This window comes from Typopeltis vanoorti, chromosome 12 (genome assembly GCF_054136105.1).
Source record: "Typopeltis vanoorti isolate ZY-2024b chromosome 12, IOZ_Tvanoo_1.0, whole genome shotgun sequence".
Taxonomy (NCBI): Eukaryota; Metazoa; Arthropoda; class Arachnida; order Uropygi; family Thelyphonidae; genus Typopeltis; species Typopeltis vanoorti.
This window is the reverse complement of record NC_143560.1, coordinates 61,484,575-61,504,118: the sequence shown is the minus strand read 5'-3', so window position 1 is coordinate 61,504,118 and position 19,544 is coordinate 61,484,575. Positions and strand designations below refer to the sequence as shown.

Below are 19,544 nucleotides of genomic sequence, written 5' to 3'. Positions count from 1 at the left end.
ACGCTAACCACTCGGCCAGCCATGCCGGCAGCCATATATTATTATATAATATATATAATATATTAAATTATATAATGTATATTATATATGTTAAATATATATTACATTTTTTTTTTTGACGGACTTTATTCTTGAGTATTTTTTTAACAATTATTGACTTTTTCTGGATTAAGAATTTGTGATAATCTGAATTCTTTTCTCACACAATAGAGTTGGCTCCTCCTTTTTAACAAGTTTAAGAATTTCTTTCTTTTTTTTTCTTGGCATCTTTTTTTGGATTATGAGAGCACATGTTACATTGTCAGATTTCATGTTTTGAAATTTGTCCACTTTCTCTACTTGAAATTGCTTTCCCAATCATTTTTCTTGTATAATATGAAACATCAGACTTAATCATTCCTTCTCTGCATCACTGTTTCCTAAAGAAATTATTCTATAATTAAGTATCTCACCTGTTTCTTGTTTCTCCCCAATCATGAGTAAAAGGATAAATCAATGGCTTGATCCATTTATTTATGATCTTAATGAAGCATTTCTGATGAAAACATCCAGCAACACCAATGATATTTTTCATAATGGATTACAAGATATTTTTCAAAATATCTTGTAATCCAGGAAAATTCATTTGGATATTAATTTGTATAGAATTGCAACTTTATGGGTATTTCTAGATAATTATTTTTATTTCTTTCTCTCTTATTTCTAAGATATATATCTGGAATGAAGTAATAAAAATGTATAAGGAGCCTTTGTTCTTGGAATATTACTATTCTTTTATGCAGTTCGTGTTAAATGTTAAAATGTGAATTAGAATTTATGGGCACACAGATATGAAAACACTGATAACTGTTGTGATAATATTTCAAAAATGATAATAATGAATGTTAATCTGTAAATATAATTTTTTGAATTGTTCCAGCTCCTAGTGAAGTCAAGCTACCCATAAAAATTAAGGGAAGCAGCAAACTTGGAACTGTTATGGAATTTGTTCCTAAAGAAGTTGGTAAGTTTGTTTTTAGCAAAATTTCTTCTGATTATTTAGTTGTGAGATACTGAATTGAAAGATTACAAATTTCAAAATATTTTGTATCATTTTTTGGCATTTTCAGTTTGGTCCCCCAAGGGGGAGCGATGGATAAATTTGCATTTCATATGAATATAATTGTGCAGTATGAGACCACCACCCGAATTTTGGGAGGCCTGGGGGGCTTGAAAAAGTTTGTGGTTGGTCTCTAAAACAGAGTTTCTGGACTGTATAAAAATAAATAAAGAAATAAAAAATAAAGGTGGTACATTACCAACTTTTTGTGGTACTAATGTACAATAGGTACATTAGTCTCTTCTTGTTTGGTACATCAATCTGAAGATTGGTTAGTTATAGCAGCACATCATAACATCCTGTCTTGTGACTTCTTTTTTATCTCTTCATAACTCGTAGCGCTGGTTAGTATCATTATGTTATTTATGTATGACATGCTTGGTCTTCCTCGTGGCCTCTTTCCTTCTATAGTCCCCTCCATTACTTCTGTATTATTCCTTTTATAATGTTAATAAGCTTTATTGATTCTCCCAGTCTTTGTTAGATCTTCTATTTCTTTGTATTTCTCTATATACCATTGTTCTTTTGCTTCTTTACAATTTCTATTTATCATATTTTTATATGTTTATATTTGTCTTTGCTTTCTTCATTTAGGGAGGTGTTGTATTTTCTTCTTTCATCTATTAGCTTTAGAATGTTCTGTGTAATACATGGCTTTTTTATTTGCTTCTTCCTTAATCCTATGCAGTTATTGACATCTTCGATGATTGTATCCTTCAAGTGAGTCCATTTTTCCTCTATGTTTTTCTTTTACCTCTCTCTCTCTCTCCAGTTTTAATGCTTTCATCAGTTGGCTGTTTATAGTTTTGATGGTTTTCCTCTGATTTCAGGTTATATGTGTTCCATTTGGGCCTTTTCCTTGGTTGTGACAGTTTTTTAAATTTCAGATTGCATTTCAATAAAACCAAATTGTGGTCACTGTCAATATCAACTCCCGAGTAACTTTTGCATGATTTTACTTGATTTTTAAACCTATATCTTTCATAATATAATCTATTTGGTACCTTCCTATATCTCCTGGCATTTTCCAAGTATATCTTCTTCTTTTTGGTACCTCATACCAGGTATTAGTAATGATTAGACTGAATTGGTGGCAGAACTCCAAAAGTGTATTTTCTTTTTCATTTCAGCATCCAAGTCCATACTTTCCCACCTCTCTGCCATCTTTGCCTTTACCAATAATTGCATTCCAATCACCCATGACAGTAAGATTATCTTCCTTTTTAGTGAGTTCGATTAGATTCTCAATATCTGCATATACTCTCTCAACTTCATCATCAATGGTCGCTAGTAGGCATGGAAGCTTGTATTATTATAATAATTGTTTGTTTTGCTTCTAGTTTTACCATGATCAATCTGCTACTACATTTTACTGAGTTGATTACTCTTCTTCCCCATTGAGAACAGTCGCAACTCTATTTTTTGCCATCTCGTCACCTGAATAAATGATTCTGTAATCACCACTCCAAAAGTCTCCAGTTCCATTCCATTTCATCTCACTAATTCCCAATATGGCTATTTTTAATCTACCCAATTCTCTCTCCAAGTTTTCCAATTTGTAGGAGGGTTCGCACATTCCACGTCCCAATGAATGTACAAGGATTTTGCTGGGTTATGACCTGGGAAGGCCTTGCCTCTTACCCTGCCGTGCACAAGTATTGAATCATTGTGCGTTTTACTATCTCTTAGATTGTCCATCCATGCTGCTATCTTACTAGAGAAAAATAGAACAAGGTGGTATCCCATTGCCTTCCTTTTCCAGCAATAATCTTCTAAAGAGGCTCAGTGTGCTAGCTGTTTCTCATTCTTCATGATTGTCTGCCTACCACAGTATCCTTTACAACATTGTCTTATGCTTATGGTGATCTTCTGCTGATCAGAATGAAAGTTGTTGCTGCCCCAACTTCCAATGGGCTGTAACTTATTGAATGGTGGTTACAGCCTGCCATGTTGCATCTCCATCACTGGAAATGTGTGGCTTTTTATAGAGATAGCCATGCCACTGTTTATCTCACCACCTCCTGTTGGTAGATGCTGTCCCATTGTCCATGACTGCTTTTTCACAGGTTTCTCTGTTTATTCGCAGCTAACCTCTGTATCCAGAGGGTATTCCCCCTATTCACAACTTGGGGATGCACTTGGCAGCATGGGACCATGGTCGGAGAGGTACATTAGTATCAATCACAAAAGGTTGAAAGACATAAAACAGACTAAGAAAATGTACATCTCATGATGTCTAGCATACCTAAAATGCTGATAAAATGATGCCCAAGTCAGCATGAACATAGTACAGAACTTGCGTGAAGTCCAGTTGGTCTGCAGCAATCTCTGGCTGTACTTTTATGTTAAATTCAATCATCTGGTTCCTAGATCCTCTGTAGCTCGATGGCTAATGACATTGCACATTGACATTGCTAATGACAAAACATTTGTGAAGTTCCCTTAGCAACTTGGGTCTTTCAAATTAAACAAGATCGTTTAAATTTGTTTAATTTGTTTAATTAAACAAGTTTCTAGATGAGTCCTAAACTGGGATAAAAGAAAAAAAAAATCTGTGATTGTGCTGAACTCCTAGATTATATGGTTTTCCATAGTACATTGTGTTGTTTTTGGCATGTAGTGGATTCTGTAGGCAGTCTTTTAGAATCACACTGGCCATACATCTGTGTTTAGCATGGTTCTGCCTTTCAGGTTACAGGTTATTCCCCTCCCTACATTTAAAAAAAAAAAAAAAAAAAAAAACTGATGATTTTACATACATGATATTTGGTATTTGTTTTATTATTCCTAGACCGTATAATTAGGTTGGATGCATTTTCACTAATATTTTTCTGTCTGACACATTAAAAGTATTAATAAAAAGATTTTCGTTCTGATAATGTTAAAATTATTTGATTTTGCAATTAATGCCAGTTATTTTATATGTGAAGGGGAAGGATATAAACAAATAGAAGGAATAGAAATGCATTCTCCAGTCTCTTCTATCCTGTGTAACCATTACATTTGCAGCATTATAAATAGCACATCTCAGATGCTTTTACTTGCTATCTCTTGATATGATTCATTATGTGGATGGCATTTATACAGTTTGGACGTCTTCCTTCTCATGTTTTTTTTCAAAGAATCTATCCAAGAATTAAATTTGTTTTAGTAGTAGAAACCAATAATAATCTTCCTTTTGCAGATGTGTTTATCTTAAGATGCCCAGATAGTTTAAAGTTTTCTGTCTAGGAATATACATAGATATCACTTTGCATCATCATCCTTATAGTAAGTCTGGCATCAAAATCTAAGTTTGTGCACATACTCGTCATCTGTAGAAGCTCTTTTACAAGAACTGTTACATGTTATATCATATTTTCTGTTATTAGGAAGAAAAGAAATGAGATTCAAGTTATATAAACATTTGGTTATAACTCAGATTGTCTAAAATTATTATTTTATTAAGAACTATGATCCAAGCCAGCACATTTTACTTTTTCTTTTTCATATTGTATGCAATTTCAATTGTGTTTTGTTTTTACAGTTAGCATATCAACACTCACCTAATGAATTTTAATGGTTCATTCAGCTACCCCACACATGGGGAACAGATGCTGTTTACAGCTGTCCACTGTTGATCAGATGCTACCATTACCTGTAAGTCCATAGTATATATTTTATTTCCCTCCTACCACTTGTATCTGAGAAGCATTCTCAGATGAGTTACTACTTTCAGCTTCTTGGAGGCAAACATTAAAGATGTGACAAATGTAATAGAAAAACAGAAAAGAAAAGTCATGGTAGTGCTTGTGTGCAACTAATGATTTTAGTAGTGACAAATATAGCATGAGAGAGGATATTAAAGGACTGCTTGAAGAAGTGAGAAAGAAAACAGAGAGAGTAAAAATTGCTGATTGACTACTGAGATATGACAGTATTGAGTTAAGAAGGAGAGCTATGATAGCAAATGATTCAGTATGTAGGCTATGTAGAAGTGGGTGTGAGTTTTTCGATGTGTGGATTGAGTTTGATGATAGAAAAGACTTGTTTAACCTGCATTTGAATGATTTGGGATTTGGCATCAAAGCCTGGAGAAATTATTCATTGGGATGAGACCTAATGAAGAAAGTCAGGGAAACTAGATCACCATCATCATGGGAGGAATGATAATATGTATGTAAGTGCAGCAATATGCAAATTGATAATGATATGAATATCACTGAGTATGGTTATGTATCTGGCAAAGTGTGGTTCAGACCTTTTAAGTGTACCTGCAGAGAAAAAAGAGAAAGTTCTCCATCTGAGCCATATAGACTATAGATTTAAATACAAGAACAATCCAGGTAGTAATTTGTTATGTCTGTACACAAATGCCAGGAGCATCAGGAACAAATGAGTTAAGTTTCTTGCTTTGATGAATACATTGTGGCATAAGATTGTTAGAATAAGTGAAATCTGACTGTCAGGGGAAGATGTATTAACTAGGACTAAGTATAAAGGATATAGTATTTTTAGAAATGACAGAAAAGATGGGAGAGTGAGGTTGGAGTGTTACTGATGATATCAGATGACTTGAGTCCATTTATGGTAGACATTCATGAAAGTGGTAATGGTAATGTCCCATGTAGCAGTGAGTTTGAGGCTATCTGATGCAAAGTGTAGGCTAAGAGGATGAAATATTTGGTGAATGTTGCCATAAGCCTCATAGTTCAGCTGCTGGGGTATGCATTGCCAATTTACTCTATTATGTACTAAACGAATAATCTTTATGGGTGACATAAATTATCCGAACATTGATTGGGTAGAAGAGAAATCTCATAATAAGGAGAATTTATTGAGTTGTTGTTGTTGTGAGACATCTTCCTTAAGTAGTATGTGAAAAAAGGAACTAAAGTCATAGTGTTATCGATCATAGCATCAGAAGGGGGTCTCAGTTAAGAATGTGACAATTTTACCAACAGTTGGTGATAATGATCATGCCATACACTCCTAGAAAGTGGTGGTTAACTATATACAGGGTATTCGGGATAAATTTGACATATTTATAATTAATTATATTTTTCCGTAAGTTACATGTATTAACACACACTTCTCTTCATTTAAAAGGTTGGACCCTTCTTCATTCATATACAAGATGTCAGAAAGGATGGATAGCTGGAACCCACCTGAATCATGGAAGAGAATAACTTGTATCATGATGATTCGTGCCGGCCATCAAAATAAGGATATTTCGACTGCTGCCCAATGCTCCCTGAATACAGTAAAAACAATCAGGCATGAACTAGAGACTTGCAATGGTGACTACGAGGATGTAGCAAGAAGAAAGATCCCTAGCAGACGATCTGATTGCGTTCGTACAGCAGAATTCCTCGCAAATCTGCAGGAACAGGTGTTGAAGATCCCTGGCATTGGAATTCGGGCTTTGTCACGTGAAATGAATGTTGCAGCCTCTACTATGAAGCTTGCACTCAATGAAGACCTCCGCTACTACTCATACAAGCGCCGCAAAGGTCAGCTGCTTACAGAAAAGGCCCGTGAAAAACGTTTGATAAACGCGAAGAAACTTCTAAGCAAAGTGAAACATCCTGCGGAACCACAAACAATCTGGTTCTTTTCCGATGAGAAAAACTTTTGCCAGGATCAAAAACACAACACGCAGAATAACAGATGGCTTGCATACAGTACAAAGGACATTCCTCGTGTAATGCAGACTAAATTTTCCCAAACTGTGATGGTTTTCGGATGTGTATCCTCTGAAGGCAATGTGATGCCTCCGCATTTTTTCCAAGAGGGGCTCAGGTTGACTTCAGATGGCTACGTGGAGTTGCTAAACACTGTAGTCAAGCCCTGGATAACAAGGGTAGCCAATGGTAGGCCGTATGTATGGCAGCAGGATTCGGCCCCTTGCCACACCTCTGGGAAAAGTCAAAAATGGTTGTCTGAAAATTTCTACGACTTCACCAGTCCAAATGTTTGGCCTCCAAACTCCCCAGACCTTAACCCCATGGATTATTTTGTATGGGGCGCAGTTGAAAAAGACACCAATCGCACTTCCAGTAATACAAAAGCCCAGTTAATGGATAAAATTAAAACAGTTTTTGCGGCCCTTCCCAGGGAGACTGTAGCATCAGCTTGTTCGAGGTTCCGAAGCAGGATTGAAGCTGTGATCGATGCTAATGGTGGTTATTTTGAGTAAATCTTGTTGATAGTATTGTAATTAACTCTGCCTGTAATGTTTTTTGTCAATTCATTAAATTTAATAGATACAAAGAAGATTTTCTTTTTCCTTACGAAACTGTCAAATTTATCCCGAACACCCTGTAGATGTTCCAATTAGGACAAGTTACATGCTGAACTACAAAGATGGAAATTATGATAAGCTCAGAAGAATACTACTTTTGGTGACATGGTATCAGTTACTGAATGAGGAAGATATCAGCAATGCTGAGAATCTTTAAAAATATGTGCTTAAATGAGGCAGTATATGAATGTATCCCTAGAGTTTGATGAAAAAATAGGATTGAAGTGAAATGGATATGCATCCTGAATGATGTGGAAGAAATATCCTGAGATTAAGGGTGAGAAGAGTAATGAAATATGTCAAGTGCAGGCACAAAATGTTACAAGTATTTTATGAAAAGCTAATTTGGAGTACAAAAAAGAAATTGGCTTAGCAGGCTAAATGAAATCCAAAATTATTTTAGTGTTATACTGCAAGTAAAATAAAGAATGAACATGGAAGAATAACTTAACTGAATGCAGAAGACACTCTTGTTTCAAAAGCTGATGAGATTGTTAATTTATTCAGTGCTCACTTTGGTAAAATATATCAACCAAGTGTATGCAATATGGTGCACAGTGCTACTGCTACATTGGACAAAGAGATAAGAGGTGTGTGATAATGAGATTGAAGAGTTGTTGCATAACCTTGATAAGAATTTGACAGCAGGGACAGATGGAATTTCAGCCTGTATGCTAAAGGAATGTTCACTGAATTGACTAGGCCCTTGACTGTTTGTATAACTTTAGTCTCAGCTCAGGAAAGAAACCACAGGAATGGAAAGAATGTATGATAGTTCTGTCATATAAGGGTAGTGCAAAATCCAGTGTGTCTAACCGTTGACCTATTGGTATCTCTGGACTGGTAGTGAAAATTTTAGAGAAGTTGGTAAGAAATTACATACATAAATTGGTGAGAGACTAGATACACTGTGCCAGGAACAACATTGTTTTTACTAAACGAAGTTCATATTTTTAGCAATTTGCTCATACTTTATAACAATGTCATGGTTGAGTTGTATAAAGATTATGTATACATTATGATACTGTTGGATTTTAAAAAGGCATCTGATAGAATATGACATGAAAGACTATTGCATAAGCTGAAGAATATGGGGGTTGGTATATAACCTCCTGACTTTGATAAATGAATAGCTGATGGATAGATATCACAAAGTGGTATATGATTAGTGTGAATTTACCAGATTTAAACTCCAGGGATTAGTTCTTCTTATTATTATTATTGTCCCCAGACAGCTCCATGGAGTCTATCAACACGTTATCTATTGTACCTCAAACTATCAACATAATATCTATCATACCTTTATTGAAACAATTAACAGACAAATTACTCACAAATTACCACTTCCAAGCAAAAAATTTAGTCCTCATGCCCTTGCTAATCATACTCTTACCCAACTTCCAGGGATGACCTCTTGTTCTTCCTCCTCTAGCCAAGTGCTAAAACATTTCTCCTGTATTAGTCCTATAAAACCTTTTTAGTAAATTAAATGTTTCTATCACATCTCTTCTCTGCCTATTACCCCAACTTCTGCAACCCACAAACTCTCAGTCTATCAACATTGGAAGCATTCTTCAGACCACTCACCAACTTGGTCACTCACCTCTGGATTCTCTCTCTCTCACACACACACACACTTCTTCATCCCCAGGAAACCCAGGTGACCAGATCTGAGCACAGTAATCTAGATGTGGTCGTATGAAGAGGAATGATAACTCCCATATCTCTGCTTGTTAGTATGTTCTTCAATAACCAAGTAATCCTGTGAGCTACCCTGGATACTTTTAGCAATATGCTTCTAAACTTCAACTTCCCCTAAATCCTGGGCTTCATCAAATTGCTGAAATGCAGTTCACTCAGTTGTAATCTTTGTATCCCAAAATGAATAAATATGCTTTTCCATATTACATTGACATCCATTATGTTTTGCCCATACTGTCAGCCTATTTAAATCATCCTGCAAGCTCTCTTCATTACCCTACTAATTTTGCATCATCAGCAAACGAGTGACTATCTCCCTTCGAAGTATTTCCTATATCGTTTATGTACAAATTAAACAGCAGAAATCCAAGCACAGAGCCCTGTGGCACACCACTAGTCACCTGCATTCTACTGGATTCTGTATCTCCATATACTACTTTCTGGTATCTGTCCATCAGCCACCATATCACCAGCTTCATAGCCAACCCCCATTTGTTGCAGTTTGTGTAACAGTTCCACGTGTTATCCTGTCAAATTGCAAAATCAAGCATCATCATCATGTAGCTAGTCCCTTTATCCAGCTCAGCTTTCACTCTTTATAAAAAGTTAGTACATTGCTAAACCATGACCGACCCATCACAAAGTCATGCTGTCCCTCATAGAGTATCATATTCTTATCCACCCCTTCTTGGATTTCCTTTTTGACTAACTTTCCCAGTACTTTTACCACCACCATCCTGAGATACTGATTGGTCTATAATTTGCTACCACAGATCCTCCTTTATGCAAAGGAAATATTTTGCCCTCCTTCCACTCTCTCTCTTGGGACTTCCTCAGAGCTGAGACTTAAAGAGCCTGACCAGAGGCATTGCCAGTTTCTTTGCACATGCTTGCAAAAGCAAGCTGAAATCCCATCTAATCCAAAATCAGTATTTGCATTCATATTCTGCAATATCCTAAGTACCTCCAGTTTATCAACCTCTGTTCTCACATCAGTACCTGTCACCTCTGCCATAACAATATCTTCATATGGATGATATGCCCTTGCAAAATGATCACCCAGTAGCCTAACAATTTCGTCTGTCTCTGTTACCTCTCTACCATCTCCACTCATTAAAGGTATCCTTTCATTCTTCCTCCTACTCGCCACAAAAGTGATCTTGCCTTCCTTACCATGTGGGTTACCTTTCTCTGATCGTTACCTTTCTCTGATGATTTCATCTAATCCTTGTACTATTCATGAGTTAGCTAGTCTCTTTCTCCTTATATACCCTCCACAACATTTTCTTTGTTTGCAGCTCATGCTTAATGGTACTACTTATCCATCTAACTCCCACACAATTTACCCTCCTGATCGTGGATATACAATGTAATAATGCTTCCTCCAGATACCCATTAACTATCTCCCGTGCACTGTGAACACCCTTCCCTTGTAGTTCTTTATTGTTTTGGTACTGCTTCAAGCGGCTTCCTAAGCATATCATAATCACCTGCCTTGCAGTTCACATATACCACTTCTTAAATGAAATTTCCACATGTTTTGTTATGTTATGCTACCTTCCAAGTCAAGACCACATAATCACTTTCCCCAATTGGTAAAATTGTTGTCTATCCAAAAATTAAAGACTGTGCTAAAGAGATGAAGATTTTCTGACATTGCTAATATCCAGCATAATGTGATAAAGGAACTCAAGAGTATTCCGGAAAAAGAGTTCCAGGCCTGTTTCGAAAAATGGGAACACCATTTAAACCAGTGTATAAATGCACAAGTGGACTACTTCAAAGGTGATGACAGTGGTCACTATTGTATAGTTATGAATGTAGGTTTTTTGGAGGTGCATTTTGGAATTCAATTGTCACACCTCGTACATGTGTGCCACAGCCAAGTACTACTTTATTAATAACAAATATTTTATGTCTTATAAAACATCATCAGATTAGTGTTGGATGAAGAACAGTAATTGAAATTCAATTACAATTCACTGTTTAATTGTATTAAATAATTATATATATTAAAATTATTTAATGACTGAAAACCAAGGTTTTTAATTAAACTTTATTAATACACACAACTAGTTTCATCTGAGAACAGACTTTGTCAGGTGCAAGTGAAAAAGACATAAAAATATCAGAGAGAACCGTACAAGTACTGGATTTCTACCTAGCAGAATGTATAAAACAACAGAGGTTAACATTTAAACGGAAGAAAGAACTCTGGCTGTAGCATCATGTGCATGCATGTAAGGTCTCGTAATCTCCAATATTGAATGACAGAGCCGTGAGAGTCTGGCAAACTATAGCCCAGGTTGCTACCAATGTGAACGGGATCAAGAACAATTTCCTTAGATTCCAGAATACGTCTCTCTAATTCATTGTAACATCTGTGAATGTTGTTAGTTAACCCCATTGGAGATCATGAGACCTTGCATGCATGCCCATAATACTACAGCCAGAAGTCTTTCTTCCATTTAAATATCTGTTGTTTTATACATTCTGCTATGTAGAAATCCGGTGCTTATATGGTTCTCTCTGATCTTTTTGTCTGTTTTGCTTGCACCTGACGAAGTCTGTTCTCAGACAAAACTAGTTTTGTGTATTAATAAAGTTTAACTAAACGCCTCGGTTTTCAGTCATTAAATAATTTTAATATGTTATCAAACCAAGTAAACATTCAATTTAATAATAAATGTAATATATATATATATATATATAACTGGTAATTAGTTTACGGAATTAACAACGCATATAAAGTATATTAATTAAAGGTAACTTCAATGAATAACTTCTATATTTCGGCAATGTCACATTGCCATCTTCAGGAACATAAAGATATGGTATGTGCACGCAGGCACTAACAAAGCAAATGAGGAAGAAAGCAAGAAACTAATATTGTTCCTAAAGTCCTAATGGTGCCCTCTGGCAGGCTAATTTGGTAGTCTTGGCAGTTGGGCTGAAGTTCTCATAATGTAAGTCTCTCAAATTTGGGGTAGTTTCATGCACCCAAATTTGTTGAGGTTAGGAACGTTTTTTAGAGCTGCTGAAGATTCTTTGAATAATCTTTCGTATTTAAACTTGCTGCGATGAATCACCCAAATTTGTTGGTGTTAGGAACGTTTTTTAGAGCTGCTGAAGATTCTTTGAATAATTCCGTAAACTAATTACCAGTTATATATATATATATATATATATATATATATATATATAACTGGTAATTAGTTTACGGAATTAACAACGCATATAAAGTATATTAATTAAAGGTAACTTCAATGAATAACTTCTATATTTCGGCAACGTCACATTGCCATCTTCAGGAACATAAAGATATGATATGTGCACGCAGGCACTAACAAAGCAAATGAGGAAGAAAGCAAGAAACTAATATTGTTCCTAAAGTCCTAATGGTGCCCGCTGGTGGGCTAATTTGGTAGTCTTGGGAGTTGGGCTGAAGTTCTCATAATGTAAGTCTCTCAAATTTGGGGTAGTTTCATGCACCCAAATTTGTGGAGGTTAGGAACGTTTTTTAGAGCTGCTGAAGATTCTTCAGCAGCTCTAAAAAACGTGAACTTGCTGCGATGAATTATTTTTGTTTTCTTCCAACGAATTTTATGGTGGGTATCTAAGGCATGATCTGCCAGCCCAGAGCGGCTGTACTGGTGAAATCGGATGTAGTCTTTGTGTTCTGAAATCCTGATATTTGTTGTTCTGCCTGTTTGGCCAAAGTAGGACAATTTGCAGCTGCAAGGGACCTGGTATACACCAGGTAGGTCTAGGGGAAGTGGTTGGTCTTTGGTAGAGCGGATAAGGGATGCCAACTTTTTATATGGTCTGTAACAGGAAGTAAGGTCATATTTTTTGAGGATATTGGTTATTTTCTCAGAGGTGCCCTGGATGTAGAGGATGGTGATAGATTTGGTATAATCTTTATTGTGGAGGGGGGTTGTGGTTTACTGGTTTTAGTATTTTTTGGATTTTTTTGGGGTTATAGCCATTGGCTAAGAAAGTGTTGAGGATGTGGTTTAATTCAGTAGTTAGGGTTTTGTCATCTGAGCAGATTAATTTTGCCCTGTTATATAGTGTTTTTATAACCCCCATATTGTTGTGAGGCGGGGGGTCTGCTGGTGAATGTATCTGCCAGTATGAGTGGGTTTTCTGTGAACAGAGAAAACCAAAGATCCATCAAGCTGGCGGGTGATTAAAGTGTCTAGGAAGGGGAGGGTGTTGTTTTCCTCTTTTTTCTAAGGTGAACTGGACTCTGGGGTGTTTGGTTGTTTAAGTGTGTTAGGAAGGAGTGGAGTGTGTCTGAGCCATGTGGCCAAATAGCAAACACATCATCCACATAACGAAGCCAAATAGTGGGTTTTTGTTGGGCGGAGTTTAAGGCTTTCTCTTCAAAGGTCTCCATAAAGAAATTGGCCAAGGGTGGGGAAAGTGGTGAACCCATGGCTGTCTCCTCTATCTGTTTGTAGAACTTTCCTTGCCAAACGAAATAGCCTGAGTTCATTGTGAACTGAAATAGGGCTGAGATATCGGGAGGAAACTTGGCTTGGATGAGCTCTAGGGTTTCTTTGAGTGGGACATTAGTGAATAGGGAGGAGACGTCAAAACTGACCATTATGTCAGTGTGTTGGAGTGTGAGGTTTTCTATACTGGCTTTAAAGTGGGCTGAGTTTTTTATGTGTGATGGTGTGTTGCCAGTGTAGTGTGTGAGCGTTTTGGATAATTTATATGTGGGGGAATTCCTAGACACTTATTCACCCGCCAGCTTGATGGATCTTTGGTTTTCTCTGTTCACAGAAAACCCACCCATACTGGCAGATACATTCACCAGCAGTCCCCCCCCCCCAACAATATGGGGGTTATAAAAACACTATATAACAGGGCAAAATTAATCTGCTCAGATGACAAGGCCCTAACTACTGAACTAAACCACATCCTCAACACTTTCTTAGCCAATGGCTATAACCCCCAAAAAATTAAAAAAATACTAAAACCAGTAAACCACAAACCCCCCCCCCCCCAATAAAGATTACACCAAATCTATCACCATCCCCTACATCCAGGGCACCTCTGAGAAAATAACCAATATCCTCAAAAAATATGACCTTACTTCTTGTTACAGACCATATAAAAAGTTTGCATCCCTTATCCCCCTTACCAAAGACCAACCACTTCCCCTAGACCTACCTGGTATATACCAGGTCCCTTGCAGCTGCAAATTGTCCTACTTTGGCCAAACAGGCAGAACAACAAATATCAGGATTTTAGAACACAAAGACTACATCCGGTTTCACCAGTACAGCCGCTCTGGGCTGGCAGACCATGCCTTAGATACCCACCATAAAATTCGTTGGAAGAAAACAAAAATAATTCATCGCAGCAAGTTTAAATACGAAAGATTATTCAAAGAATCTTCAGCAGCTCTAAAAAAAAATGTTCCTAACCTCAACAAATTTGAGTGCATGAAACTACCCCAAATTTGGGAGACTTACATTATGAGAACTTCAGCCCAAGACTACCAAATTAGCCCAGCAGAGGGCACCATTAGGACTTCAGGAACAATATTAGTTTCTTGCTTTCTTCCTCATTTGCTTTGTTAGTGCCTGCGTGCACATACCATATCTTTATGTTCCTGAAGATGGCAATGTGACGTTGCCGAAATATAGAAGTTATTCATTAAAGTTACCTTTAATTAATATACTTTATATGCGTTGTTAATTCCGAAAACTAATTACCAGTTATGTCTGACCAACGTATAAGCCTTGCTACTAGAATTATATATATATATATAAATTTCTCAATAGTATATAATTGCGGCTTCTACTTGATTGCATGTCTAAAGAGGGTTCCCTTGTAATGCATATGTTCTGCTGTTCAGTTGTATTCAAATTTCTATTATTGTTCTTCAGTTTATGCTGATGATGTTTTACATGACATAAAACAAAATATTGTTTATCATATTAATAAATTATTATTTGACATTGGCATATGTAAATAATATCTATTTGTGATCTTAAGAGAGGGGTGAACACCTGTGTGTTTACGAAGCTTATTTGTAATGAAAAAGTGGAGATTTGGGGGAGATAGATGGTTTGAATTACTGTAATTATCTATCATTATCAATTTTTTCAACATTTTTACACCTGCTTCTGTTTAGAGAGGCAGTCATTAAAATTGAAACAACAATAAGAGTAAGATGTTTTGATATGTACAAAATGTTTTGTATATGAAACTGAGTAATTTTGAGTGTCATTATATTTACAGCAAACCAGGTTGTTATATTGATTTACATGCATTGCAGTGATAAAGGAATGTGTTAAAATATAATTTTTTGTTTTAGTATATTTATATTGCTGCATTCTTTGCATTAATTGAGCATGAAGAATTTCAGTGTGCTTTGTAATAAAATGAATTTTTATGAAAGTATAGATGCATGGTAAACACCAGAAGATTTGATGAATAATGTGACCACCCCCCTTATCTCCATGATAACTGCATTTCAGTCTATAAAGCAACTCTATTGCAGTCTAAAAAATGTGCCTTCATTATTTTATTTTAGATGCTTAGAAAATAGATTAATAAATTATTTTGATCTTATTTTGTTTCATTAGCATCTTTAATTTTATTGATTAACAGTTTAATTTTTGTTATAAATTTCAATTCATCAAATTAATTTATTCGATTATTTTAGGTCCTCATAACATTGTAGTTGAGTATTTAGGAAAGAAAATCAGTGGTTCTCCATACACTTTTAAAGTTTATGATGCTCAAAGAGTTAAGGTTAGTGGAATGCCACATGGTAATTTAGGAAAGACTGTTCAATTTACAGGTAAGAATAACTATAAAATTTTGTAAATAGGTAGTTACTGTACTTCCTCATATAATATCTACCTTGCTGTTTTGCATGATAGATTGTCATCACACAAACGGTAAATTTAGAAAAAAATACCAACATTTAAAATGAATTCAGTGGATTCAGCATTTGAGAGAGTCTATATGTATGGGGGGGGAGGGGTACGTAAGGAAATAACGTTATGTTGTGAGATAGTTCAAACTGTAAAAAAGTAGGCTTTTGCGACTTAGAACGAGCCTGGATATCATGTCAGAAGTATTTGGCATGATATTTGATAAAATTTAATCAAGTATTACAGATATCGTGACTGTAATTTTCAGCCAACCAGGATGAGTACCAGCCTGGTTAGATAGCAGTTCCCCTCTTCAGCTGATAGTACAAGATTTTGAATCCCACTGCATTCATGAATGGACTTCAGTGTCTCCAGATGGTAGATAATCTTTTTTTGCTTAGATGTGAGATACTCTGCATATCAGAGACCTGCAGTGGCTTGAAAGTTTTCCATGTTTTGTCTCCATAATAGTGTTTTGCATTATTAAACTCTTAGGCTGCAAACCTATTGTAGGTGTGATTTGTATTAAAAAAAAGAAAAAAAAGAATCTGAGTTATCTCATCTTTCCTACATATTAGGCCTGTTTTCCCCCTGGTAAGGTATAGCTTAGTCACTTTATTAACCTAATTCTCATAAGAGGAAAGTTAATCTCCCTGCAGTGTATGTGTTCTCTGGCCTGTTAGTCTCCATGGAGAGAAAAGTATTCGTTTTCATATAGATAAAATTTTGCCATTTCCATACACAACTTGCTAATCTACCTTCACTCAAAAAGCTCTTATAGATTCCTTGCATTCTGCTGAAGGCACCTTGAAAACAATATTATTACTATTATTATTATATGGTATCTCCATGGAGTCCAGAGACTCATTGTGGGAGACCCAAACTAGGTTCACTGCCAGGGACCTCAACTAATTCTGGCAGTCCATTCCATTCACCACTTTCTATGCAAAAATTCTGTTCCACACACCCATATACCAACTACACTCTTACACAACTTTCATGGATCTCCCCCCCCCCCCCCCCAGTTTTCTATTTGTCATATATTGAAAAATTTCTGTTGTATCAATTTTATAAAACCCCTTCAATATTTTTAAAGTTCCTATGATGTCCCTTGTCTTCTGCCTATCAACCAAACTTTGTAACCCACATACTTTCAACCTATCCTCATTGGGAGCATTCCACAGCCTGACACCAGCTTACTCACTTGTCTCTGAATCTTCTCTACCATCTCCATGGTCCTCAAGAAACCTAGGTGACCAAATCTGTGCACAGTAGTTAAGATGTCTCTGAATCATGGCTTACAAAGAGGGATAATAACTTTCCTATCTTTACTTGTTAATGTATTTTTCAACATCCCGGATAATCTTTTGAGCTGTTTTAACGACTTTTGCAATATGTCCTGTGATGAACTTCAACTCTCTGTCTACCATTATCCCCCAAGTCCCTAGCTCCATCAATATGACAACAATGCCCACAATGCCAATTTATTTAAATCATTCTTCAGGATATCTTCATTGCATTTAGCAACTATTATTCTCCCCAGTTTTGCATCATCAGCACACAGCTGATTTCCTCCCCCAACTTTTAAATCTTTTCCTGTATCACTGATATACAAATTAAAGAGTAGTGCCCCTAGTACAGAACCTTGAGGTACTCCACTAGTCACCGTCATTCTCCCAGATTCCATTCCACTATATACTATGCTTTGATATCTGTCTGTTAGCCACCTTCCATTTATTCTAGCTTCGTATCCATGTCCATTTACTCCAACTTTTATAATAGTTTTCCATGTGGTATTCTGTCAAATGCCTCTGCAGAGTCCAGCAATATTGTGGTGTAGCCATTTCCTTTATCCAGTTTCACTGTCAGTTTATTATAAAATGTGAATAAATTACTAAAACAGGACCCTATTTTTTACAAAGCTGTGGTGCCCACTATAGAGTATCACATCCTTGTCCTATACCTTTACAACATATTGCTGCTATCAACTGTACTGTAGAGTGCTTAATTTTATTATATCCATATTTATTATTTATATTTTTCTCTCGTATCTCTCATATACTGATATAGAAAAATTCTTCTAGCTTTTACCTTAACATTCCTTGTGTAGAGGCTTAAGTGCTGTGAGGACATTATGTTGGAGGTTTAATGGATTTTTTACAACACTCAGAAAGAATTAAATTAGAATTTAATACTCCTATATTTCGTCCTAGTCACTAGGACATCTACGGGGATTACAAAAACAATTAATGTAACATGCACACAAAAACTTACAATACTAAGCACAACCACGTGGGTGACACTAAAGTCCTATCTAGGTGGAGCGCCCTCTAAGGGCGGTAGTAGGTTGCCTGGAATGTAAGGTGGGACCTCTGGTGATGAGTGTTTCCCAAATCTTCGGAAGCTTAATGCAACCGTATTTGTTAAGATTTGGTTGGTTTCTGAGAGCTGCTGCTGCTTCTAAGAAAAGTCTCTCTTTCTTGAATTTGCTGTGGTGGAGCATGGTGGTTTTCTTCCATGATACTCTGTGGGTGGTGTCCAAAACATGGTCAGCCAAGCCTGAATGGCCATAGTTGTGCTTAACAATGTACGACTTGTGTTCCTCTAGGCGGATGGATGCTGATCTGCCTGTCTGTCCAAAGTACGCAAGCTTACAGGAACAGGGTACTTTGTAAACTCCAGGCAGAGAGAGAGAGGGGGGAGCTGATCTTTCGTAGAACGGATAAGGGTAGCAAGTTTGCGGTAGGGCTTATATGCTGTGTGTAGGTTATACTTTTTTAGTATCTTGGCTATTTTTTCCGAAGTGCCTCGTATATAGGGTATGGTGATGGCATTTTTAAATTCTTGTTGACGAGAGGACGGGGAATGGGGGAGGAATTGATTATTTTTTTGATACTGTGTTCACTGTAGCCATTGGAGAGGAAAGTTCTGTGTATGTGGTTAAGCTCAGTAGTGAGGGCGGTTCCACTGGAACAAAGATTGTGGGCTCTCTTAGTAAGGGTTTTAATGATGCCATATTGTTGTGAGGGGTGGTGGTGGGAGAGTTTGTGAATCTATCTGCCTGTGTGTGTGGGTTTTCTGTATACAGTGAAGGCAAGTGTATCATTGGGCAGGCGCGTGACTAAGGTGTCTAGGAAGGGTAAACAATTGTTCTTTTCCTTTTCCATAGTAAACTGGATTCTTGGATGTAGGCTATTGAGATGACCGAGGAAGGAGTCTAACGTGTCTGGGCCATGAGGCCAAATGGAGAACACATCATCTACATATCTTAGCCAGATAGAAGGTTTGAGTGGGGCTGAGTCTATGGCTCGTTTTTCGAAATCTTCCATATAGAAATTGGCAAGGGCGGGTGAGAGGGGGGAACCCATGGCGGTTCCTTCTATCTGCTTGTAGATTTTGTTATTCCAAGAGAAATACCCAGAGTTGATGGCAAAGGAAAAGAGATCTAAGATGTCAGAGGGGAAAACGTTTTCTAAGAGAGATAAAGTGTCAGTTAAGGGAATATTGGTAAACAAAGAGGAGATATCAAAGCTTACCAATATGTCTGTATTGTTCAAGG

The 19,544-nt window shown here is 36.6% G+C and overlaps 1 protein-coding gene across 1 annotated transcript in view; it reads left to right on the top strand.

Annotated features, from left to right (window-relative positions):
• The window catches only part of jbug (filamin-type immunoglobulin domains fbug), an 879,391-nt gene that overhangs the window by 392,067 nt on the left and 467,780 nt on the right, over positions 1–19,544 (top strand). The window contains exons 20-21 of the mRNA XM_090401914.1: positions 920–1,003; positions 15,772–15,909. Of these exons, the coding sequence (XP_090258040.1) occupies positions 920–1,003; positions 15,772–15,909 (222 nt within the window). The remainder of the gene's footprint in view (positions 1–919; positions 1,004–15,771; positions 15,910–19,544) is intronic.